Source organism: Camelus bactrianus, chromosome 3 (assembly GCF_048773025.1).
Source record: "Camelus bactrianus isolate YW-2024 breed Bactrian camel chromosome 3, ASM4877302v1, whole genome shotgun sequence".
In the NCBI taxonomy this organism is placed as follows: domain Eukaryota; kingdom Metazoa; phylum Chordata; class Mammalia; order Artiodactyla; family Camelidae; genus Camelus; species Camelus bactrianus.
The window spans coordinates 104,421,635-104,448,513 of NC_133541.1; the positions used below are offsets into that span (position 1 = coordinate 104,421,635).

Genomic DNA, 26,879 nt, shown 5'->3' on the forward strand with positions numbered 1-26,879 from the left:
CATCATTCAAAAAAGAAACTCCCATACTTAAGCCATTATCTTCTAAGTGCTCCTCCCCCACTCAACCCGCACCATAACTACCACTAACCTATTTTCAGTCTCTTTGAATTGGTCTATTCTGCACATTTCATATAAAAGGAATTAGACAGTAGTCTTTTGTGACTGGCTTCTTCCACTTAGCATAATGCGTGTATCAGTTCGTCTTTATTCATGGCTGAATAGTACTCCATTTATGGGTATATCATGTTTTCTTCATCAGTTGATGGGTATTTGGATTAATAGACAAATAGTTAATACTTTTTGACTGTTAATAATGTTGCTGTGAACATTCATGTACAAGTTTTTGTTTGGTCTTATGTTTTTTCTCTTAGATCCTTTGACTTTTTAAGAATAGTTTTTCCTGTTAGAAAAACTAATTAGAAAGTAGTTTAGAAAATTGGTTTCCTAAAATTAGAAAATTTAAAGAGTGAATTAATACATTCTATCAAAAAAGACCTTAGAAAATGTTGAAAAGCAAAAAGAAGGGAAAAGATGTCCAAGTTGATACCTTTTAGGTCTCTTTTAATCTTCAAATCTCCCCACCATACTTACCTATATATTTCTCTTCTTCTTTCCTCGTCTCTTTTTTTCTTTAAATTTTATTTTGTTAAAGAAACCCAGCCATTTGTCTTAAGGAGTTTTTTTTATTGTCTGGATTTTGCTGGTTGCATGTCAGTGGAGTAATATACCCTCTATTTCCTGTAAATTGGTAAAGAAAATGATTTTTAAATATAGTCTAATAATTGTAGGGTGTTTTTGCCAGCACCATATGGTTGCCATATTGTGGCTGCCATTTTATGTAGCCTGAGTTTTGCTAAATTATCGTCATCTGTTCCATTCATTCACTTCCTGATTTGTGTATTTTTAAGTGAGCTTCCCCATTAGATGGGCATTTGTTCGCTCTTACAGTGTCTTTAGTTCACCTCTAGTAAAGGCCATCTATTTGTTTTGAGGTTAACTTCTGTTTAAAAGCAATACTAGAATCACTAGTCCTCTATTTCTAGTCAGTCTTGACTATTAGGTGTAACATTTTCATTAATTCCAATACTACTTTTCCACAATACACGTGAAATACTTAGTTTTATAGCATTTGTTAACTTAACCATTTGTTCCTGAAACCTTTTCTATGAAATAAATCTGAAGTTCTCCTCAAATGAATTATATGTATGAATATATTTTGTAGTTATGAAAACAAACCATTTTACTGTATGATACTTAGAAATAGAGATTTGTAATTTCTGCTGTTTCAATTTAAAGAGTGATTTGCTGTTTTCCTCCTACACTGCTGTTCTCTACTTTAAATTAACATTTAAAAATTAACATATTGCTGGTAAAGTAATTTCAGCATCTTTTTTACCTCTTCCTGTTGCCCAAATTTTTGGGATGTGATTTGACTTCAGTATTTCAGCATATTTGTGCCCTCTCTTGTGCCAGAAAGATTATCAGGTGGGTGGGTTTTATAATTTATAGAAGGACTGTTCTTGTTTCTAATCAGTATTTTCATATAGGTATTTCAGGAGCCAGCAGAGGAGGAACGAGATGGCAGAAAAAAGAAGTATCCCAGTCCCCAGAAGGCTCGTTCAGAATCTAGTGAACGAAGGTTTGTGTTTATCTTTAATTAGGAAGACACAGATAACTCACTTTTCAGTTACTTTACAAGGGCATTAAAGGGATTTTTAACGTATGCTCTATTCCTCTCCCTCTAAACTGATTGAAGAAAGAAAATGTTATCTTTCTTCCTTCTGTTCCTTCTGTTTTTTGTCTTTGTCATACTTTCTCTTCCTTTTATAAACAGTCATCATTATGTGCTTTCCCCAAGAGCTCAGGGGTGGGAGCAGTCTCCTTAGAGAATATCAATGAAATGTTCCATTTGGTTAGGGGTGCTCAGTATTATAATTGTCCATAGCATTTTATATTATACGTAGTGAAGTTTATATGTTGAATCATCAGCCTACCATCAAAAAATTAGTCTTTGTTTAGGAAAACTTTGTGTTGAGCCTTTTGCCTTCTCCAGTTTTAAATATGTTTTTCCCTTCACCCCTCCCCATACTTTGGATTCACCTCTTTTTTTCCTTTCTCCCCACCCAGTGTACTTGAAGGGAATGTGTTTTCTTTTTATATAATGGATTAGAGGAATTATGTGGTGATCTTACAGCTTTTTAAAACAGCATAAAAGTTATGAATTTTGATGAATCAAGGAGGATATTTCATAGTACTGATTTGTTTACAGACTTGGTTTCTGTAGTATACACATGGCTTTCATATCTGTATATTACAGGACACGTGAGAAAAAAAGAGAAGATGGCAAGTGGAGAGACTATGATCGGTACTATGAGAGGAATGAATTGTACCGTGAGAAGTATGACTGGAGAAGAGGCAGGAGTAAGAGCCGGAGTAAGAGCCGAGGTCTGAGTCGAAGTCGGAGTCGAAGCCGAGGGCGCAGCAAAGACCAAGATCCAAATAGGAATGTTGGTGAGTAGATGAGGTGTCCCCCTAAAAACTATGTAGTTGTTTATCTTCCCATATCACAAGGGTACCAGAAATTCCCTTAAAGGTAAGTGTACCTTTAATATATCTGAGCAATGTAAAATCTGGAATTGTCTCAAAAAACTTAATATTGATTTTGTTACAAAGACAGGGCACTATTCTCAGAATGGAGTTGAAGGAGTTTGACCAAAAGATGCTATTCATAAGCATATCATACTTCATGTCTAGACTTAGGTCATTTTGTATAATTGAAACAAATGTCCTTTAATCAACAAAGCTATCACTGGAGGAAGAGGATTGCCTTCCTCAGCCCAACTGCCTCTCCTTCCCCCCAGATTTGCTTTAAGGTTGCCTAGAGTTTTTAAAATTAAAAAGAAAAAAATTTAAGTAGATTACTGTGACCCCAGCCGTTGATCTCTTAGGATGTCAGTTTGGAAGTCAGTTCTTGGATAGCATTTGTAGTATCAGGAGAGAAGCCGGTCTTTCTTCATTATGTATTGATGTTGATGTTATAAAAGATGGTTTTACAGAGATTATTGGTCAAGATATGTCACATTGTTGATGTTCCTGGTTTTAGGCTATGCTAATAATGAGAGTACTTTGAAATATGGACAGCTCAGTAAGTTGAATTTAATATTCTCATCTTTCCGTTTCTGCAAGTGAGAAAATAAGCAGAGTTTAAGAACATAGATATTGATCTTACTTGTTTCTTGTTTTTGTTTTGTCTCTAAAGCAGAGCACAGGGAAAGATCAAAGTTTAAGAGTGAAAGGAATGACTTGGAGAGTTCCTATGTGCCTGTGTCTGCGCCACCTCCGAACTCTTCTGAGCAGTATTCCTCTGGGGCACAGTCTATTCCCAGCACCGTTACTGTGATCGCACCTGCGCACCACTCTGAAAACACAACGGAGAGTTGGTCTAATTACTATAATAATCATAGCTCTTCCAATTCTTTTGGTCGAAACCCACCACCAAAGAGGCGATGCAGAGATTATGATGGTAAAAAATTCTCTTTTATGTTGTACCCAAAAGCACTAGTAAGGCAAATGTTGCTGATACTGCATACCTTTCCATTGCAGCCTGGATTTGATTAAAAGGGATGAATGAGGAGAAACTCTTTTGGCGTATGCTTCTTTACTCATTTGTGTAATAGTTTGGCTCTTGTTAACAGAATGTTCAAACTTGACCCTTCAGTTTGTTTTTTGTTCTTATTACTTCAGACACTCTAAGAATACCACAAAATTCGGTAGACTCTAGGAATTGTCATTTTTTTGTGTGGTGTTTGATGCTGGGAATTTGTTAAGCATGTATAACCTATTTACAATTTTAATTCGCTAACTTTCCATTTGCAAGAATGAATCGATGTGTGTATGTATTTTAATTTTTATTATGGAAATATTTAAATATTTATAAAAGTTGACAAAATATAGTGAACCCTAGTGTATCCGTGATCTCATCAACAGTTGTCAGCTCATGGACAGTCTTGTTTTGGTGTATACTCCTACAGCTTTTCTCTGGCCTTTTCTTTGGCCTGTGTTACTTAAAGCAAATCACAGACATTATAACATTTTTTTTTAAAACGTAGAATGTATATATTTTTACATTTTATATATTTTTTTAAGTAGGGAATAGAATCACATAATTCAGGCATTAAACTCTCTCTCACCCTGGTCTCCCCTACCCTTAAGATCTCTCAAGGCCAATTTAATGCTGTCAATTTCTTGTGTCTTTCCAGACATAGTCTGTGCATACTTACATAAACATATATTCTCCCCTACTTTCTTTTTAACATATATTCTAGTATGCTATATACTATTTATACTCTTCTGCATAATGTTTTTTTACTTAGCAGTATTTCCTGGCAGTCATTCTATGTAAATATACAAAGAGCTTCCACACTATCGTTTTATGCTTCTTAGTATTCTGTATGTACAAAAATGTGTTCAAAGCTATTTCTTATTGATGGCACTTTTGGGGCGTTCCACATATTTTGCTGTTACAAACAGTGCTACAATGAATAACCTGGTACATAATGCTCATTTGAATATTTTAAACTAAAGTTTAACTTCTAGATACAGCAGTAATGGTTGCTTTAGAATAATACCATGAAAATAGATAGTTGAAGTTAGATAATCTAGTTCAAGTTCCTTATCCCCCACACCTTTATTAAATTGTTACTTAAAATATCTGAAATCTTATTACAAAAACTGAGTAGCAAATAGATTAATCTAATAGTGGTTGGTAGCCTGTTTTGACCCTGCTATTTACTGTCTCAAAATACAGTCTCACAATATGGAAAGTAGAGAGTATACCTGCCCCTACCTCAGTGTGTGTGATGATGAACAGAGAGTAACACTGAGAGGGCTTTAGACTCCTTGAAGAAAAAACACATGAATCAGATTGGTGGGTGTTTCAGAGATTTGTTTTGTTTGTTTTCTGATCTCTGGGTAGGTCATAACATTATTTATCTTTTATTCTTACAGAAAGAGGATTTTGTGTACTTGGTGACCTTTGTCAGTTTGATCATGGAAATGATCCCCTGGTTGTTGATGAAGTTGCCCTACCAAGCATGATTCCTTTCCCTCCACCTCCTCCTGGGCTTCCTCCTCCACCACCTCCTGGAATGTTAATGCCTCCAATGCCAGGCCCTGGTCCAGGCCCTGGTCCAGGCCCAGGCCCAGGCCCAGGTCCAGGTCCAGGTCCTGGCCACAGTATGAGACTTCCTGTTCCCCAAGGACATGGCCAGCCTCCACCTTCTGTTGTGCTTCCCATACCAAGTAAGTATATGTTGAATATTTCTTTAGTGAAGAATTATAGTTAGGAGAATCCATCCCTTTTAGCTAACTTGACACGATTTTATTTTTGAAAATAAATTATTAATAGAATTTGGGATATATTCCCATAATTAAGATGCTGTTCTTTCCTTTTTCTATCCAGTGTTGCATTATCTGTAATACCTCCAAATGTGAATTTTCTCTATTATGGTCTAATCTATATTGATCTGGAGTCAAAATCTTGCTAGTTGATAGCATCTTAGAAAGCCAATGTTTTGAAGATGTCAGGAAAAAGAGCATACCAGTAGTTTAGTGAAATTTCCCAGACTTTAAAGAAAATCTTTTGGGGAATATTGAAATAATCTTTAAAATATTTTATTATGGATATTTTCTTTTTTTCTTCCACTTTTATTGCTGTGTAATTAAGGTACAGCACTGTGTAAGTTTAAGGTATACAGCATAATGATTTGACTTGCATACATTATGAAGTGATTATTGCAATAAGTTTAGTAAACATTCATCATCTCATATAGGTACAAAATAAAAGAAATAGAAAAAAATTTTTTTCTTGTGATGAGAACTCTTAGAATTTACTTTATTAATACCTTTCATATGTAATATACAGCAGTGTTAATTCTATTTATTATGTTGTACATTGCATCTCTAGTATTTATTTGTGTTACAACTGAAAGTTTGTATCTTTGGATTGCCTTTGTACAATTCCTCCTCCCCTCTTTAGAAGTTTAAAAATATACACAGATGTGAAATAATGGTATACCAGGTACCATCATCCAACTTCGGTGGTTATTATTTAGCTGTTTTTGTCTTTTTTGTCCCCCTCCCTCCGCACACACTTTTTTTGGATTTTTTTTCCTGAGATAAATTTCAAATGTCATGTCATTTCACCACTATGTACTTAAATATGAATCTCTTTAACGATATGGACTTAAAAAAAATCAATATGCTATTATCACATCCACCAAAACTAAGAGTACGAAATGTTTAAAAATAATCATTTAAAAAACCTTAGTTTCAGGTTTAGCAGAAACAGAAGAGTAAAATGTTTTAAATGTAACTGAAAAAATTCTGGGGTAAAGAGTTAATGTGTACAAAGATACAGGAAAACATCTACTTGACATTTAAAACATTAAGAGTTGGCAAGTTATTTTTTAAAATGCCATGCATTTTAAGTGGTACTTTTTGAATTTTCTTCTTTTATAGAAGTCCAATGCACTATGCATTGTGTGATGGAGCCAGCTGAATTTTCTTCTTTTTTAACTTTTAATTTAAAATAATTTTATAGACTCACAAGAAATTGCAAAAATAGTTTAGCATGATTTTGTGTACCCATCACATAGCTTTCCTGCATTAACGTTCTTTATAGAGCACCTTTCATTAAAGTTGATAAAGATTTGGTGACGTTTAATGTGTAGATTTGGTCAGTAGGAATATAGTTCTTTTAACAGTGTTTGTGAATATTGTCACATAAATGGTATAATTGTGAAGTTCAGGTTGAGATTTTGTTTCCTAGATAAAAAGGCATCTTTGAGGTATAGATAGTCTCACAATAAAAATTCTTATCTCAGTATGGGAACATACCTGTTTAGAAGTTGAATCCAAAAATGTCATTTCCCTTCGACATTTTGCTATGAAAAATTTCAAGCAAATAGAAATACTCACCATTTAATCTCAGTATGGGAACATACCTGTTTAGAAGTTGAATCCAAAAATGTCATTTCCCTTCGACATTTTGCTATGAAAAATTTCAAGCAAATAGAAATACTCACCATTTAAGTTCTACAATTAACATTTTACTATATTTATATTATCACGTATCTTTCCATCTCTCCATTCTTAATTTTGATTCATTTCACAGTATGTTGTAGACATCAGTACACATAAACATGTTTATCATTAAGAGTTCTGTAGAGCTTTACTATCACTTCAGAAAGTTTGTTCAAGTCCCTTGCCAGCCATTTTCCACCTCCACCCTTCAGAGGCAACAAGTTCTGCCATTTTTTTCCACCCGAAATTAGTTTCTTGTCTGTTATAGAACTGAAATATCATTTTAATTAATTATGCAACTCAGTGTTTAAGCCTGTACATATCAAATTCCTTAATTCTGTCTACACCAAAGTAGGAATTTTAAGTGTGAATATCCAAATTAGTACTGAGTATAGTGAGTACTTTCGTTATTTAGGAAACATTAATACTCTCTACTTTTTACTTTTTGTTGTCTGTAGGACCACCCATAACACAGTCAAGCTTGATAAACAACCGTGACCAGCCTGGGACAAGTGCAGTGCCCAATCTTGCACCAGTGGGAGCAAGACTACCTCCTCCTTTACCCCAGAACCTCCTTTATACAGTGTCAGAACGTGAGTAAATGTTTGATTTAACATTGCTAGGGTATGAAAAAGCCAGGTTTTCTCATAATAGTTTTATACTTTAAATTTCCATTTTTATGGACTTCGCTATATGAAAATTATATTTGTATTCAGAAGGTAGTTTACTGTGTGGCTGTGCTATATTACATAGCTTTTAATTTTGTGAGATAATGGGAGAGAAGGGTGAGGCCTTCTGTATTGGAGAAGTCTGCTGTGCTGTAGAGTAGCAACATTTGGTCTCTTATAAAGGAATTTTATTTTGAAGCTTCTGTTCAAAAATTGTTCCTCTGATTGAATTGCCAAAACACAAGGCTTATCTCCTAAGAGTATACAAAAGGTCGGATAAAATACGCCTAATAATTACTTAACTTGTAATGCTGGAGTGAGAATAGCACCATTTAAACTGTAGTATTTAGTGGTTAGGCTATTATGGAACATTTATGTTTAACTGTAATAATTTTTTTTGTGAATCCTAATTTTCTTTTATTTATTAAGTGTTTTTTTATTGTTGTTGTTAGTTTACTAAAGCTTTAAAAAAAATTCCTTTTTCCAAAAACACAGATAAGGTAGTTTATTATTAAAACTGTCAGACTGTGAAATTTTCTTTACAGAGCTAGGTAACTTCATAGGTAAATTCATCTTTTTTGTAAACTGTGTTTATCATAATCATGTCTTCATCTCATTTGTGATATGGAGAGGCAACACAGCAAAGTAAGTAAGCCCAGGTTTAAGTTCTGGTTCCATGACTTACATCATTGTGACCTTAGGCAAGTTACTTAACCTCTTTGTATACTAGTTTCCTCTGCTGTAAAATAGAAATAATAACATTACTCACCTCATTAAGATTGTTTTGAGGAAGAAGTGGATTAATATGTATAAAGCATCTAGAGCAGTATCTGGCATCTAGTAAGCTCTATGTAAAAATTAGTTATTATAATTTTACAGTTATTATTGTCCATAAATTTCAGCCTCTCTGAAATCAAGCCTATTACCTTCTCCGTAAGTCTCTACTACCTCCGCAGTCCTTGTCTTTCTTTGTTAATGGAACTAACACCCACCTAACTACCTAGAATTGAAACCTTGACATAAATGACTCATTGCTTTGCTTTTTTTCTATCTAGTTAATCAAAAATCCTTCCCCCTTTTCTTTGAAGTATCTCTTTCTCTCTGTTCCTACTATGACTGCATCTACACTTGAATCACTTCACATTTTGCATTATTGCTACAATCTTCTTGATTCCATTACATTTCACTCCCCTCCACCCCTGCCCCGAGTCACACCACGTAACTGCTGCTAAGCTAGCTTTCCTGAGAGAACCCGCCATGATGGTTCCTCATGAGAACTCTTCAGTAGCCAGTGTTTCCTCCTAAACCATAGATGAACCCCTTTGTATGGCTTCTAACTCTCTCTATAGTCTATTCCTCACTTCTTGGTAATCTTTTTTCACTGAATCTCCATGGGCATTTTCTCTGGTCAGGCCAGTTATACCCTGTCTGTGCCCCTGTCATGATTCAGCTTTCTTTTCCTGTATTCATTTCTAGTAATATGCTCTCTCTGCTATTTTGCAAGGCCCAAATATTCTAAATATGTGGAGAACATTATTGGTCTGTTCTGAACTCCTACAATACCAAAAACCTTTTATTACATAGCGACATATAGCTATACGTAGGCATACTATTGGATTTCTTTTCATGTATATAAATCTTATGTTCAGCTGTGCTGCTTCAGAACAGAAACCACATCTGATACTAAAGTAATTGTCCATCCTGTTCCACTTTTTGTATCTCACAGTCCTCTAATTACTATAGTGTCTTGTTACAATGCATATTTGTTTTATTGCTACTCTCATTTTTTTAATTATGGGGAATTTCAAACATGTATAAAAATAAAGAAGGTAGATAGTATAACAAACTCCCATGTTCCCATCACCCACCTTTAACATTTGCCAATCTTGTTTCATCTATTCCCCACTGAATCAGCTCTTAACATTATTTCTTAATAAATATGATAAATGGACTTATAAATATGAAAAATGGGTTATTTATCTGAGAATCTTTTGCAGATGACAGATGTTCATATTGTTAAATTTAGCATCATGACTCACGGTAAAAGTTTCATTTTATTTTTAATTTATTAAAAGATCTGGTAATTACCATTTATTTTAATGTTGTTAAATTTAACATTGTGACTCAGTAAAAAGTCCATTTTGATTTTGATTTAAAAAACCTGGCAGTTACTTATTTCATGACTTGGCTTAATATTCATTAATTCAGCGGCTATTTCTTCAATGACTATCATGTGCCAGCCATTGTACTCCCTACTAGGGAGCCAAGACAAACAAGATGTCTGACTTTGTGCAACTTGAAGATGATTTTTCTATTAGTTTTTAAAGCCAGACTATTTTAGGAATATTATTAAAGGCCATTTAGAAAGAAAGTTTCAAACTTCTGTCTTTCAGAGGTTGGTAACATTTCTAAGAATATTTGGGGGGCCATTACAGTTTTCAACTTCTTATTTTGCCACATTAAGGACTGTATATGAAGACATCTAATATTTCAGTTTTAAAGATAACATTTTTATACCACAGTAAGACAGTAGCAGAATAAATGACAATCCTTTAAATTTGGCTTTATGAAATATTAGTTACATTTTTTTCCCCATTTTGTCTCAGACCAATAAAAGGCAATAACTTCCTTTTGGCACTGTGAATTACTGCTTTAGGATAACCTTACATGCTGTGTCAGTCAGTGTTTATAAAAAGGTTTAGTTGGTTGGCAACTAAGTATTTTAAAAGTTACAGAATATTCAATATTGGACAGTTTAAAACTCTGCTATGCAAACTACTTTCTTCCTTAAAAGTTAGAATTTAATTCTAAAATTTATAGAGAAATTTAAAAACCTAAGAAAGAGTTCCTGATAATCTAAACATTAAAAAAAAAGTTCTATTGTAGTGTAATTTGTTATAAGTTTTTTATATCTTTCTATTCAGTTGACTTAAAAATAGTTTGTTTTTTAATTGCTTTGAGACAGATAAGTTGAATTTATCAGATTGTTCAAGTTTACTTTTTAAGTGCTGTAATTGATAATTTCAAAAAAAATTAAAACTTGTTTCAGTTCAAAAAATTAAAAAACTGATACGTATATTTTCAACATAATAAGAGAACTTGGGCTATCCTTAAGGAAAATTTAACAAAGTTGGGAAACTTTAAATTTCAGGTTTTTTGTTATTAAAATGATTATTAAAATTCACAGGATAGAAAATGTAAGTAGAGAACAGCATATCAAATAGTATTTAGTTGTGAAAATTATGTCATTAGAGACTCAAATAAACATAGAAAAATGAAATCTGGATTTCTGGAGGTAAGAATAGGACTCTGCTCAGTGTTGGGTACTGGGAATATACAGATGTATAAGAAATGATTTTTTCCCCCAAGAGACTAAAAATCTAATAGTGGGAAAGCAATATTTTAAAAAATCCTAAAAAAACCAAACACAATGTATTTTGCTTTTAAAACTAAATGAATAGAATACCTCAGAAACACAGGTAACAAAGGAACTAATTCTGCCCAAAATGAAACCTTCATCCAGTCTGTAATTATTACTTGCTTTGGAAGAGGACAATTGAATGTTAAAAGAAGAAAAAGAATTATCCCATTGTAAAACTGAGTAGGATGTATGTGGCTCCCGGTAATGCTATTTGAAAGTTAATGTCAAATGGCTACAATTTAGAAAAAACTTTGAAAATTTAATTTTGTTGAGTTAAAATGTCACAGATACTCTGAAAAGGACATAAATAATGAAATGTAGCTTGAATTGTACAGAAAGACACCTATTAAAACCATTTCCTTGGAAGTACTTAAACATTTTACCCAAATTTGAAGTCACTAATTCAGTATATGGTTTTGAGTTTGGGATTTGGGGTGTGGATTTTGTTTTTTAGTTTTTTGGTTTTTTTTTTTTTGTTTTTTTTTTTTTCAGTTTTCACAGGACAGAATCATCTTTAAGTATACTCCATTTTCTGCCTTAAATTTGGTCTGTTTCTTATGCTGCTTTGAAGAAGTTATAATAGAAATATTTTACAATTGCTAAGCTCATTGTACTGGGTATGTGAAAAAGTAATAGTGAAATATAACATTCTAGATTCTAGAAGACTGATTCTTGGGTTGAAGGCAGTTGTCAATCTTAAAATGAATTTACGTAAATTATCTTTCAGGAAACGCATTTCCTATTATTGCTTATGTAAAATAGTTAAAACACTATATTCTAAAACTTGAGATTCCTCATTTAATTCTGTGGACTGCATATAACATTTTTTTTTGTGCACAGTCATGGATTTTGATGTCTAGAAAATTCAGTCTCCAATAGATTCATTGTGTATTGTCTAGAGTTTTTCTCCCCTCGTGTGTTACTTGGATTTGTGTTGCATTAGTTGTCATATTGTCCATTTTAAATAATGCCTGGTGAATATCAAATAAAGATATTCATCCCCAAAAATACTTAATTGTCATTGGTATATTTTTAGTAAATAAACTTTAATCCCTTCTTTAAGTATTGAGTTCCTACTATGTGCCAGAAACTGTTTAGGCCCTGGAATTTCAGAAGATGTGCCAGGGACCTTGAGTTCTAATAGGGAAGACACATGATAAATATGGTCAATAATTGAAAGGTATAGCTTTTTATTTTTTTCTAATTGAGCTTTTAGTTTAAAACTCATCTTAGGATTTTTTTTCTTTTTCTTGTTAATACTATTAAAGACAAAAAATCAGGAAAAATACAAAGTGTAGCTAAAATTTTAGTTTGAATGATGACTATCCTCAACTGATTAGAGTTAACATTAAGAATGTGAAAATGTTGCTATCAGGCATGTAAGATACATGAATGACTTAAGATAGGTGTGTGAACTTGGGTTGTTTGCAGTTCGAAATTACTCAGTCACTCTACACTGATAAAAACTAAATTGAGTGAATTTAAATTGTGGCTGGCTTATCTTCACCGTTATTGTAACCAATTTGGTTTTTAAAAACTTTATTATGGCAAATTTCAAGTGTACACAAGAGGAGCTTTGAATACTGTAGTAATCTTCATTACTCATTTACTAGCTTCAACATTTATCAACATATGATTAGTCTTGCTTGTCTGTAACTCACCTCTGACTTTGTTTTAGAACAAGTCCCAAACATAAACATTTCATCTGTAAAATCTTTATTATGTATCTCTAAGAGATAAGGGTTAAACACACATGCACACAATTACTATACTTTATCACAGTCCCAGAATATTTATAACAGTTTATTACTATTGTCACATACCCAGTCAGGGTTCATAATTCCCAGTTATATTATAGGTGTTCCTTTATAGCCAGTTCCTTTGAAGCTAGATGCAAACAAAGTTTCACATTACATTTAGTTGGTATGTTCCTTAAGTTTTCAAATTGGTAACCATTTCTCTTAGCTCTTTTTTTTTTTTCCCTCCTTGACATTTATTTGGTGAAGAAGCAGACTGTTTGTCCTAAAGAATTTTTCCACATTCTGGACTTGGCACATTGCATCTCTTGGTGTCATTTAACACATTCCTCTATCCCTTGTATTTCCTATAAGTTGGAGGTTTAGATCTAGATACTTAATTAGGTTCACATTTTCCCCTTATTTTGAATGAGTATTTTATCCATGGGATTATATATTTCCTACTGCAGTATATCATGATGTACATGGTATCAAGTTCTCTCCTTTCTGTGTTACAAATATTGACCAGTGTGTACAGATGTTTTCATCCTGATCCATCCATTTAAGAAGTTGCTGGTGGTCATTTGTGATCCCTGCCTGGATCTCTTGTTTCATTTGAGCTTATTGAAGTATGGTATTCTAATTCTATGATTTCTTCTTTGTTTATTGGCTGTCGTTCTAGACAGTACAACTTGGCAGTGTTAACCATTTGGTTAACCTGAAATGCACTTTTCACAGGAAAGACAGGATAAGTGCTTTAATGTCCTTTAATTTATCAGTTTTCAGAGAATGGGTTGGTTTTCTAGTATCTTGCAAAGGGGGACTACTGAATTTTTTTAAAGTATCATTATGAACTTGTGGATTTTTAATGTTTGGTTTGTTTCATCCCATTGTGGCCCTTTTTGAAGTTCAAATTGTCTCATCTTTGACCATTGGGAACCTCTTCATGTTGGTTTCTGCAGGTGGTTTTATTTTGTTTTTGACAGCTAGTGTTTGATAGTTGTCTTGCTTTTGGAAGGACAAGGTGTACCAAGGTGTACCAGGCTCATCTTACAAATTTTCTGCCCAGACTTGTAATCAGCTTTTTATCTAAGGAACCATTTTTGATACAGTATTTAGAGACCTGAATAGGTGGTGTTGAAGAAAATTAGGCTTCATTTGAATAAACAGCCATCTTCCTGAAGTGTCTGAAACCATGTTCTTCGTCATTCGTTTTAAAAAAACATTGTATAAACCAGCCTTTTAGTTTCTAATTTTTTTGAGACAATTAAATACATGTGGTACATTGAGTGCTGTATCATAAATTTAAACCAATCATACATGAACTGAGATTGTACTTCCCATTTTTCTGTTTAGAACATTACTTCATTTTGCAAGAAATTCTCTGCAGTAGGTCATGTTTACAACTCTTTCCAGATCTTTGAGGATAAGTTAAGTTGTTTTCTCAATGGTAATGATCGAATTATCCTTTTTTATGTAAATTCTGAAAGGATTGGTGCTAAGCATATGGTCTCCTTAATCAGTAAGATTTGCCACCTCCTTTTCTGCTCCTTATATAGGAAGAGAAGGGTAATAAGGTTTAGCACATCTATTTCTTCTCTCCATTTACTGTGAAATCAAGTGGTTGCTTTGTGACTTATCTTATTAAGGTGTATTAGAAGTCTTCTGGAATGTTACAACTTTATAAAGACATTTAATCAGGTGTAAAAAAATTAAATTTTGTCTTGTGCCATGTAGTGAAGTGTCTGACTTTAGATATAAAATATTGAGTAAATCTTTAAAATAGGTCTCATATGAGGTAGTCAGTGAAAAAGATATTATTAAATAGCCAACCAGAGGATGGTTTTGCTCCTTGATACCTTGTCTTTTAAAATCTTTTTCTATGAAACATGGCTTCATTGTTTTTGACATTTTTATATAAATGTATATAGACTGCAAATGTGCTTTCTTTCCAGAAGTGATTCTTAGTATCTGAGGTAATTTCATATGGACAGTGACTGGTCTCCTTATCTGTTTTTGTCCTTTTTTTCTTTTTCTGTGTTATCCACCTGCTGACAGGGTAACAAATTTTTGCTGTCTTGTTTACTTTTTTTCTTTTGAACATGTCTTATTCTCTGTGAAGGTGTGCTTGTGGTGGTTTTGGGTTTTTTTTTTAAGTTCCTGTATTATTGTTCTTTTTTCCGCTCCCAGATATAGAAGTATATTTTGTGCATACCTGAAATATATGAGTTCAGGGAGGAGTATTTTTATTTATTTTTCAAATAGGTGTGACAGCCTTCATAACCACATGTCTCATTGGATACAAAAGTCTGCATGAATAATAGCTCAGTGCTCCTTTGTCTAATAACTTGATATGGTTGATTGTTCAGTTTTGAGTAAAATCAGCACATAGTTATTCCACTTAAGAGTATTACAAAATGAAGATTATGCAGTCATACTACTTAGTTCTTACTCTCTCTTTATACCTCAGTGCATCTTAACCAGTTGCATGTCTGTTTCTTGAGTTAAAAAGAATCTTGGTAACATCTTTCTCGAGTATGTTCTCATTGGTGTACCTTCCTTGTTCTTGGTTCAAGTCTCAGGAAGTAGATCATTACTTAAGAGAAGCTTGTGACTCAATCCCAGCTGCCCTCCTATTCTTTCCTCTGTAGGACAGCCCATGTACTCTCGTGAACATGGTGCTGCTGCATCTGAGCGACTTCAGTTGGGGACACCGCCTCCTCTGTTGGCAGCTCGTTTGGTGCCACCTCGAAACCTCATGGGATCCTCCATTGGGTACCATACCTCAGTCTCCAGCCCCACCCCTCTGGTCCCAGGTAAGCTTTGCTACAGATGGCCATCCAGGTCTCTGATCTTTTGTGTCATAAACTGGCCAGCCTAAGAAGTGACGTGGTATCCTGATCTGCTATCACAAAGTCCCATTGAAGCTCCTAGGCAGTTTATTTTCTGTTCCTCTGCTTCTTTGGTTTGTCCCTAGTGGCTCCTAGATGATTAGGCCTCCTGTGTGTCATCTCAGGTGTCCTTTGTATTTACTTGCAGTGCCTCGGTAACTAAAGTGACACTAGTTCCTTGAACTAGTTTCTAATCCAGTAGATAGGATGAGGATGTCTACCTGAGTGTTTCTAATCAGTTATATGTTACAAGAAAAACTAGGTTAATTTTTCTTTAAAACAAGTTGAAGCATCTGGTCTCTTGCTGATCATGGATGAACATGTCTTTTTTTTCCCTCTGCCCCTTGTTTATGGACTGGCTGTGTATAATGTGATTTCTTGAAAACTCTTTCCTCCTATTGGCATGTATGATTTGAAGATCTATGGAGTACTTTGAGGGTGTCTCATGAGGTTTTTAACATTTCTCAGTTTGCCTTCAGATCTCAGGTCATCACAATTAACTAAAAGACTTTCAAGTTTCTTGGGGTTCTGTGTATTCCCAGGAATTACAAGAACAAGGCCATTTGATTATGTAATTTCTTTAAAACTTTCTGTAGCCTTAACTGTAGGAGATAGTCTGTCAAGAGTGCCAAGTGGTAACTGAAAACTTTTTAATCATAATTTGCTGATCTTACACTCTGAATTATAGAATTGATTGGCTAGTTTTAAAGATCTAAACGTACCTTATCTTGTAGTTGAAACTTAATATGAACAACAAAGGAATTTTTCCATTAAGAAAAAAAAGAGATGCAAGGATTTATAAATCCTCTGAGTTGTGAGAATCAGTGTCTTCACTCAGTCTTAATCCTTCTTTCATTCTAATGTAGGATGAAGGTATTTTGGAGATCAACACATTCAGAATTTTTTTTAATGCTAACAAGATTATTTATTTAGCATTAGAATTTTAAAAATTAAGCTTTCAGTTGTAGAGGAAACAGAACATAATAAAAGTGGAATTGATGAGGCAGGTGGTACTAAGATAATGATTATGTTTATAAATATAAAATTTTTCTTATTTAGCTGTTTGTAATAAAACATTTGAAATAGGTTTTGTATATGAAATGAGCTATTACCTCTCCAGTTTGAAGTGTAGATTAATTTTCCCCCTAATTAAAAGAGTACCCAGAAATTGGTGAGACATAATAACAGAGGAAACTCAACCAGTCATTTATATATGGTATTTGTTTATGTGAAGATTCCCTTTAAAAATGTGCATTGAAGTTTAAATTACATAATTAATATAGAGGACAAAGGTGACTAGGTAACCAAATCTAGAAATATATCAGTAATTCAGAATGAATGTACGTATCTATATTTTGTGACAGGAACATTTTTGTTTCTTTCATTTCCAGTAGATTTATCTGTATACTGTAATTCAAAAAGAAATACATATGGGTTGATATAATTATATTTGTTGAAGAAATTCATTTTTTGTGGGTAGTTTATGATAACCTATTTAACTACTCTGATTTATTACATGGTTTGTTGTTTTGTTTTCCCTCAGATACCTATGAACCAGATGGTTATAATCCAGAAGCTCCTAGTATTACCAGTTCTGGAAGATCTCAGTATAGACAGTTTTTTTCAAGAACACAGACACAGCGTCCAAACCTGATTGGCCTAACATCTGGAGATATGGATGCAAATCCAAGAGGTGAGAATGCCTTGAGCTTTTTCCCATACTAAATGTCATACAAGAGTTAGGTACAGCATTTCTGACCTCACTAGGGTCTGGGAATACTTAACAACACTGTCTCTTGAAAGAGTGCTATATAATGACCTTGTATAAATGTTTTTGAATAACTCTCCAAATTGTGGTTTAAAGCTGTAATTAGAATATATTCATTTTTAAATAAAATAATACTCATGTTATTTAATTGTTCTTTTTGTAGGACTTCAGGCCATTTTGGGTACTGCTATGTATCAGATATAGAAAGATGAAATGACATGGTCCTCTGCCCTCAAAGAACTGATTTAAGGGCCTACTTTGTATTATAAGAGCTATGTGTCACACTGATAACATTGAAAACCTAAAACACTAATAAAATTATCCTTTGACCACCTTTAGTATTTATGATTATAACCATATGTTAGGACCCTTACAAAGCACAGCCACAAATCTTTAGATTAAATAGAAGCATTACCTTTAATATGGGTTGATACCCTCCTTTCCCCTTCCTTCAAAAAAAAGTTTGGTTAAAGAATTTGAAGAGATTCCAGTTTCTTACTTATTATTATAGTTAGATTTTCAGGATTTAATGTCAGTTTGAATGACTGACCATATGCCATCCTGACGATATTTTCCTGATTTACTTATATGGGAGACATTTTCCTGTTCTTACCTTCTTTCCTATCCTTATTTTATTAACTGTTCTTTACTGCCATTAATAACACTTACTGCTACTACAGGTTAACAGTTTTGTGTCAAGACTAATCCAAATGCTTTTTTATATATTATTCTCTCTCATACTCCTTAACCAACAACTCTTTAAATGAGTTGTTTTATTCTCTTTTTACAGATAAAGACACTGAGATATAGAGAGGTTAAGGAACTTGCCCATTACTAATTTTATTCTGTTGTATACATGACAGAATTAGAATTAGAACCCAGGTTTAATTCCAAAGAATATGCTATTACCTACTATGCTGTAGTGCATATATTGTTACCAAATTACCCGATATTCGTGGGAAGATCATATTCTCAGAACTTGAAGTCTTTCCCTTTTCTGTCTGTACACTCATATACAGTAATCCATAGATAAGCTCTCTTGGTGTAGAAGTCATGTACTTTTTATACAACAGGCTTGCTTTGTCACCTTGGGCAAGTCACTTAACCTCTAGCTATATTTCTTTTTAAAAAGTCACTTCAGTAAAGAAAAGCATTAGGTGATGTCAGGTGGTAATGATAACTGTTATAGGGAAGACATAATGGCAACTCACTTTCTAGAATGCTTTATGACATCACAATTGCTGTCCCCTCCATTAGCCTTCTGAAAACACAAGCCCTACAAGGGCAAGGATCTATTTTTTTCACTAATTTGTTCTCAAGATGTAGTACAGTTGTTGGGCTATAGCACCTGCTCAACAAATCCATGTCGAATGAATCTGTGTCATAATTTCCCTGTCAAGGGGATGAAATGGAGCACAATTCCTTCCACCCCCATCCTCATCCCAACTTCCAGTTCTGCCTTGGTTATCCTTTATTTGGTGAAATTGCTAAAGTTAGGGAGAACACTCAGGAGCATAACATGCATAGGTTTGTGCTGGTATTCACTTTTTTGTTCAGCACACCTCTTTCCACCAAGAGATAACCTGTTGTAAGGTCAGATTCTTACAATATTTTAGTCTTAACTATTGCAAATGGAATGTGCTAATGTATAATATTGGCTTTGAATTTTCCTCTCAACATTTAAGTTTGAAAATGCTTAAACCTACAGAAAACCAAAAGTATAATAAACACCTGAATAGTTAGATTCACCAGTTAACATTTTGTGAGCTTTGGGCATGGATGTTCACCTGTGTGCATGCACTCTCTTCTCTCTCTCCCTTTCTCCCCTCTACCTTCGTATTTTTTTTCTTGAATCACTTGAAAGTAAATTGTAAAGGTTGTGATAGTTTAGATCCTTTAGTTTACAGCTAAGAATAAGACATAGTGCTATGTAAGCGCAATATCATTGCCACACATAAGAAGATCATAATTCCGTAGTAACATTCTATCCATATGAACTTCTTGTTGAATCACATCATGAGACAAGTAATATCACTGTTTATGGTCTAGTGAATTTGATCACTTACTAAAGCAATAATTGTTAGAGTTTTCTATTGTAAACTAAAAAATATGTAGAGTGGTACTTTGGCATCAGATGAATATCTTATTCTCCAACATTTTTTCACGGATTTTTTTTCCATTGATGATCCTTGCCTGAATCAATCATTACCATTAGGTTGCCTAGGACTTTTTAAACTTGGATATTGTATTAAGAGAAAAAGGAGGCAATTGATAACTTGTTCTTGCTGTTAAATGTTTCTGAAAAGGAAATGGTAGTAGTTGGATCACATTGACTGCTTTTTAGCTTTTGGACTAAATATTTTAATCATTTGAAATTTCCCCAGTATAATGCATTGTTAGTGATGTTAATTTTTTGTTTTTAACAGCTGCTAACATTGTCATCCAGACTGAACCACCAGTTCCTGTTTCAATTAATAGCAACATAACCAGAGTAGTTCTTGAACCAGATAGCCGGAAGAGAGCTATGAGTGGTTTGGAAGGGCCACTCACAAAGAAACCTTGGCTGGGAAAGTAAGATGATTTGCTAATTAGAAATATCTAGTTGATGTTTTTGTTATTTTTGTTTGCATTAGTAAATTTGTAAAGCTAAGAGTTGTCATTGTTCAGTGATTTTCAAAAAACTGTGTGTCTCAAAGTTAGGGTTCCCAGAGGCATTGTTAGAATGTCTTAAAAATTGAAGTTAACAGAATATTTATAATAGGTATTAGTAATTTGTTCTACTTATTGCTAAGTCTAACCCAGTGTTAAGTATTACTGAAGCATCAGTCTTCTGTCTTTCTCTGTACCTCTTCTGTTTCTGTGTAATAAGGAAGATGTGAAAATTACCTGGTAATTTCTGAATAATTAGGTGCTCACACGTTAAGTGCTTATAAAGGATACTTTAGTAAATAAAAACTTAGATTCTTCGCTGATTATCTTTTGCATAGGCATAATGTAGGCAAATTAACCAAGATCTGTTAATATTTCTTTCAGGCAAGGGAATAACAATCAGAGTAAACCAGGATTCTTAAGAAAGAATCAGTATACAAACACCAAATTAGAAGTCAAGAAAATCCCTCAGGAGTTGAACAACATTACCAAGCTCAATGAACACTTCAGCAAATTTGGAACTATTGTTAATATCCAGGTAGGTGTGGCTATGTTGGTGACATAATCCATGTATTTTATGTATCTTTGAAAATATTCCTATCAGCTCACCTTGCTTAAACAAGCCAGTGATTAGTCTCATCATCTGTGCTACGTGTTTTAAACTCCGCTGTGTATCTGTATAACTAACTGTATGATGTTTGTCCTTTGAATTCATCTGATTCTCTTCTGCAATCTCTTCTTGAAAGACAATGGGCTAGTTATTGTGTTTTTGCTCATAGTTGTATCTCTGGACAGATGACTTTTTTTTTTTTTTTTTTGCCTGCTTTAGTATTCTAACTGGTAGGTGAGAGTTTTGGTAATTTCTAAGATTGTAATTTTGTGTAGTGACTGAATTTTGTATTGTAAAGTATTAACTGATTAAGGATGGTTCTAATCTTGAGACTTTTAGGCACTGTAATATAATCTAACATCACATAAATTGTAGCATTTGTATCTTGTGTGCTTGTTAGGTATTTGGATTTATAAGTTTGTGGTTGGATGTTAGGCTGTAGTTGAGGGTATTTGAAGGTCTGTTTAAGTTGGGATTTCAGACAGTTACACCTGATGCTTAGTGTTGCCATCAAACCAAAATATAATTTACTTAATCTGAGTTTTAAGAAGGTAATATTGGGGGACTTGGTATTTCAAAGAATTGAACCAGAGTATTCTTTTTGAGAGAGTTTTTAAAGTGATTTTTCTTCCTGAGTGCAGAAGTAGTACATGTTTAATTTTACAGATAATTAGAAATACATTAAATAAATGTGAAAAAAATAAATCACCCAAATCTCATACTTAGCAAAAACAATTAATAATCTTTTGATGAAAAGACAATACTGTATTTATTTATTTGGATGAGCACACATGTTCTCTTCTTATCTCTTCTTAAAAATGCTTCACACGCTTAAAAATACAAAAAGTGTGGTCATATCAGATATCTCTAACTACATTTTTTTCTCTTAAAATTTTTCCTAGGTCATTATTCTTTATGGCACTTAGAAGAGTTAGGTAGCTTAATGCAGCTGAGTATATTCGTCTGCTTGGGTTGCCATAACAAATATCACACAGCCTGGGAGGCTTAAAAACAAAAATTTATTTGCAGGGAAATCCAAGATGAAAATACTAGCCAGTTTGTTTCCTGGTGAGGACTCTTTTCTTGCTGGGTGCTCACATGGTGGAAGGGGAGGGATCGGAAAAGACAGAGAGAGAGATTTCTTCCTATAAGGTCCCCAATCCTATCTGATTAGGGCTCTAGCCCTATGGCCTCACTTAACCTTAATTACCTCTTAAAAGCCCTGTCTCCAAATAGTCACATTGTGGATTAGGGCTTCAACATATGAGTTTGGGGGGGATATAATTCAGTCCATAGTTAGGCCATCATTTATATAAACACTAGCCTCTGTTTAAGGGAATTTATGTTATTTCTATTATTTTATGTAAAAACAGTGCTATGGTGAGCCTCCTTTTGGATAAACCTTTTTTTTAATGATGTCATCGCTGAATTAAAGAGAGTTTAAAAACTTTGTGAACTGCCAAATTGTTCTCCAGAAGGCTTGCGCCAATTGATACTCCCAAATGCAATGTATGAAACCTCATCAACACTGTAACATGGATCCCTTAAAATTTTTTAGACCTGTTTTATGAATGACAAATTGTACTTGTTTTTATTTCCTTTTTTTTTTATTCCTAGGTAGACTCTAATTTATATAGACCATTTGCAGTACTTTTGGGTTTACCTGTCTATTGTCTTTGCCCATTTTTTTATGAAAGCGTTTATAATAATGCTTTTCCAAACCTTTACTTCTCATATATATTAAAATTATTTTTTCTTTTTGCCCTTTATTTTGTTTATGGTATGTTTGGACTGACAGTGGTATTAAAATTTTATTTGGTCATATCTGCTGTTTGTCTTTATGGAACCTACGTTTATAGGTATGTGTAAAAGGCTTTCCAAACCCTCAAATTATACAGATACTCACTTTTTTCCCTAGGTTTTTATGGGGGTTTTTTGGTTCATTTACTATTGTAAAAAATTTTCTTTCTCTGGAGTTTGAATGTAAAATACCAGGGAGGGAACTAACAACCTTCCCCTAAGTGGTCATGTAATATTATTAGGATTATTTATTAAATAATCCACTATTCTTTCATATATAATTTTGAAATGCACATGTCATCTTTTAAGGGCTGGAGAACTTTATTTACGTAGGACTCACAATGGATTTCAGCAGGCTGTTTTCTACTTCTGATTTTTTAATCAATAATTTATTTGCATTTGACTATAATTACTAATTTCTGTGGTTTTTGATCTTGTTGCTTTTGTTTTTTCTTACAGGTTGCTTTTAAGGGAGATCCAGAAGCAGCCCTCATCCAATATCTTACCAATGAGGAGGCCAGAAAAGCCATTTCCAGCACTGAAGCAGTTCTGAACAACCGGTTCATTCGAGTCCTGTGGCATAGGGAAAATAATGAGCAACCAGCACTACAGTCCCCAACACAGCTACTCCTGCAGCAACAGCAAACACTTGGTCACCTGTCACAGCAGCACCATCACCTGCCACAGCACCTTCATCAGCAGCAGGTGCTGGTGGCCCAGTCTCCTCCCTCAACGGTACATGGGGGTATGCAGAAGGTAAGCTGCTGGTTCACAGGGAATTACAGGTCCTCTGGTCCCACCCTCTAGATCAGTGCTTCTCATTTTGCAGTCCTTGGGTCTTCTGTGTCAGAGCCACACAGTCTGATTTGCAGACCAGCATCATCTAGTCTCCTAGGAGCTGGCTAGATAGGCAGTTTCTTGGACTTCACCCCAACTTACTGAATCGCAGTTGCTATGGGTGGGGCCCAGTAATCTATTTTAACAGGCTCTCTGGGTGATTCTCATGTACCCTGAAGTATGAGGAGTGTGTGCTACATCAGCATCCCTTGCCTGGGTGCGAATTCCTGGGCCTTGTCTTCTCAAATGTGGAGTCAGTCTGTAGATATGGCACCCATAAATCTGCATGTTTGAGAATACCTTTAGTGATTTTTCTCAGCACTAAAGTATAACCATCCACCACTGAACAACTCAGTCTAGAGCAACTTCTTTGTTTTGTGTTGGAATCAGTCACTTTCATACCCACCCTTTTGTCTTACTTTTCCCCATATAGAGTGGAAGCTCCAGGAGAGTGGCATTTTGTCTGTTGTATTCATTCTGTCCCTAGTGCCTAAAACAAGGCCTGGCGTGTACTGCTCAAAACATATTTGAATGAATAGATGAATGAAGGAAAGAACAAACCGCTATGCATTAGAACCATTCAGATACTGTTGATATTGATCATCTCCTCCTAGACATCCTCTTGTTTGGATTAATGTATTCAGATTTGCAGGAAAAAAAAGTATATTACTTAACAGTACATAGTGTGAACTCCATTAATCATCCTGTCTGTTCGTACTTAAGCCTGCATTTCTTTGGTCTCTATCCCACTTCATGTTAGGGCTGAAAAGTGAATGCTTGTCCTAGGTGTTGGCTGAATGGTGTACAAAAGAGAGATAACAATCACCTCTGTAATCCATTAGACGCTGTTCTGTTAATGCAGCCCAAGATTATATTATGTTCTTAGGGTGGCCATATCACGCTGTTAGTGATATTAAGCTACTGTTAGTTAAAACCTTTAAGTCCTTCAAAGCATTACATGTTGAAGGAAACGAAAAGTTTATGGGAAATTTTAATCTGTATGAGTCATTTGTATATCTACCTCTTTAAAAAAAAATACAGCCTAACAGTTAATGGAAGCACTCTCCCTTCATATTTCCTTTCTTCCTCCCAGGGTAATCACTGTCCTAAATTTCAGGTATGATTCCTGGGCATTTAAAAAGCTTTTACCACAAATATGTGTATTTTGTATATGCAGATGATGAGCAAACCACAGACATCGGGTACATATGTTCTTAACAAAGTTCCTGTGAAACATCGTCTTGGACATGCAAGTGGTAACCAGAGTGATGCAGCACACTTGTTGAATCAGTCAGGTGGTACTGGAGAGGATTGCCAGGTATATATTTTAGTGAACCTCAAATATATTTAGAGTTATTCAGTGATACAGCGAAGTTAGCAAATTGATTATCATTCAGATTTGTAATGTCTTATTTTCTCAATCAAGATAATTGTGACAACTAACAAGTATGGCAGGTAAACTTCCCTAATTTCCATGATTCAGCCAGAAGCGTGCTAAATTTTTTTTCCTATTCAAAGTTAAAAAGGAATTTGAGAATTTTACCATTTATTAATAGATAGATGTTTTCATTAGTCCTTTTCTTTTATAACTTTTCCTCTTTAATATAATTAAGAACATAGGGAAGAGGATTCAGTCATAATGAAAAGTCAAATTTTGAAGTGTGTTTTTAAGTAGTGTCTTTTGCTTTTAGGAATATATCTTTATGATGACTCTCCAGCATGGTGATTTTTTTCCCAAGGGAGCTAGGAAAACTGAAAAAGAACAACAAGTCGGGCTAGCCCTACTAGATGTTAAAAAATTCTGTGAGGTCTATAAAACAATTTGATCTTGGCACATGAAGAGACAGACCAGTGGACAGAAGGTTGAGATTTATAGACTCACTTGCAAGTAGGAATTTATTACATGCCAACATGGTGTCTCAGATCAGTGGGAACATATGGACTTTTTGGTAAATGGTATTGGGATAACTGGGTACCCTGATAGAAAAAAAAAATTAGATCCATTTTTTAAATTACAAAAAATTATCCTGGTAATTTATCCTGGTAATTTCCCAAGGATCTGAGATCTATATGCTCATGGAAATGCTAAAAGGTACAACTCCCACTGGCAGTATCTAGCAAAATTATGTATACATTTATCTATAAACCAGTAATGCCTCAACTATGCCTTATCTATGCCAAAGATACACTAGTCAAACTATGAAAAGACACATGCAAGGCTAGGAAATGCAGACCCTTTACAATAGCAGAAGAATGGAAACAACCCAAATGTTCATCAATAGGGGGCGGGTTACTTAAAATATAGTACATCCACATAACAGCATATGTACAACTTTACAAAGGAATGAGGAATTTCTTTATTGTGTATTATGGGGTGATCATGAGGATACATTAAGTAAAAAAAGCAAAATGGAACCAAAAAATGTATAGTCAGCCAGTGTTGCTATAAAAAAAAGTGGTGGCAATGAGCACATCGAAGTATTTGGTTATAATAGAAAAGAACAGAAATAATTTGTACAATTGAAATGTTGATGGTTATAGCAAAGATAGAAGAAACTAGACAACTTTAACTGTTTTGTTTTGTAGATTTGTTTTTGAAACCATGCAAATGCTGTGTGTAATAATAAAAGGAATCTCTAAAAATTAAAATGAACAGATGAACTATCATATCTACATAGGAAGTGCTTCAAAATGGTTATTTGACAATGTATATCTAATGAGATATACCTTGAGGACAAGAAGCAATTTAAAAAAGGTCTTTTCAGCAATCATTTTGTTGGCTGTGTTGGTATTCTGAAAGTGACTTGTGAGCATTGTGAGATAAATCAAATGAAGAATTATATTGGTGTCACTGACAAGTAAGATTTTCAGTGTGGTTGAAAAGAGATGTAAAATAGATGAGATTAAGTTAAAACACTACTGTCTTGCATTTGACTTGAAATTATCAATATAAATTCAGATTATATTTTATCTTAAAAAACAAGTAAACAACAAAAAAAACTCCAAAACATTTCCTAATTTTGTTCACCGACAAAGTCTAGAAAAATGACCAGCCCAATGGTAATGAGCCCTGATCGTCCCCTTCCCTTAGTACCCAAAGGGACCAGGGATCCTTGAAGATAGGTCCCCAGATCACGGGCTGACAGCGTTCCAGATGAGCCTAGAATATTTTGTCAAATGGGAAAGCGAGGAATATGTCAGACATTACTGTCAAAGAATGAAGAAAATGCCATAAAGGCTCTAGCACTACTTACAATTTTAGGGACGTTCAAAGAACAGAGGAACATGTTCAAGGACACCATAGAATCCTGTGGTGACTACTGTAGGATGAGTGACCTGGTTTCTTCAACAAGTGATTTACTAGGAAAAGAAAGACAGGGAGAGGAAAACGGAATTAAAGGAGACCTTAAAGAGAT

The 26,879-nt window shown here is 34.2% G+C and overlaps 1 protein-coding gene across 2 annotated transcripts in view; it reads left to right on the forward strand.

The window, feature by feature from the left end:
• The window catches only part of RBM27 (RNA binding motif protein 27), a 57,647-nt gene that overhangs the window by 16,609 nt on the left and 14,159 nt on the right, over positions 1–26,879 (forward strand). The window contains exons 4-14 of one of the 2 annotated variants that reach the window (XM_074360876.1): positions 1,548–1,639; positions 2,318–2,511; positions 3,260–3,523; positions 5,008–5,301; positions 7,542–7,676; positions 15,560–15,724; positions 17,343–17,492; positions 19,994–20,138; positions 20,601–20,754; positions 23,086–23,382; positions 24,641–24,781. In XM_074360876.1, coding sequence (XP_074216977.1) covers positions 1,548–1,639; positions 2,318–2,511; positions 3,260–3,523; positions 5,008–5,301; positions 7,542–7,676; positions 15,560–15,724; positions 17,343–17,492; positions 19,994–20,138; positions 20,601–20,754; positions 23,086–23,382; positions 24,641–24,781 — 2,031 coding nt within the window. The remainder of the gene's footprint in view (positions 1–1,547; positions 1,640–2,317; positions 2,512–3,259; positions 3,524–5,007; positions 5,302–7,541; positions 7,677–15,559; positions 15,725–17,342; positions 17,493–19,993; positions 20,139–20,600; positions 20,755–23,085; positions 23,383–24,640; positions 24,782–26,879) is intronic. The other variant, XM_074360877.1, reaches the window with a different exon arrangement.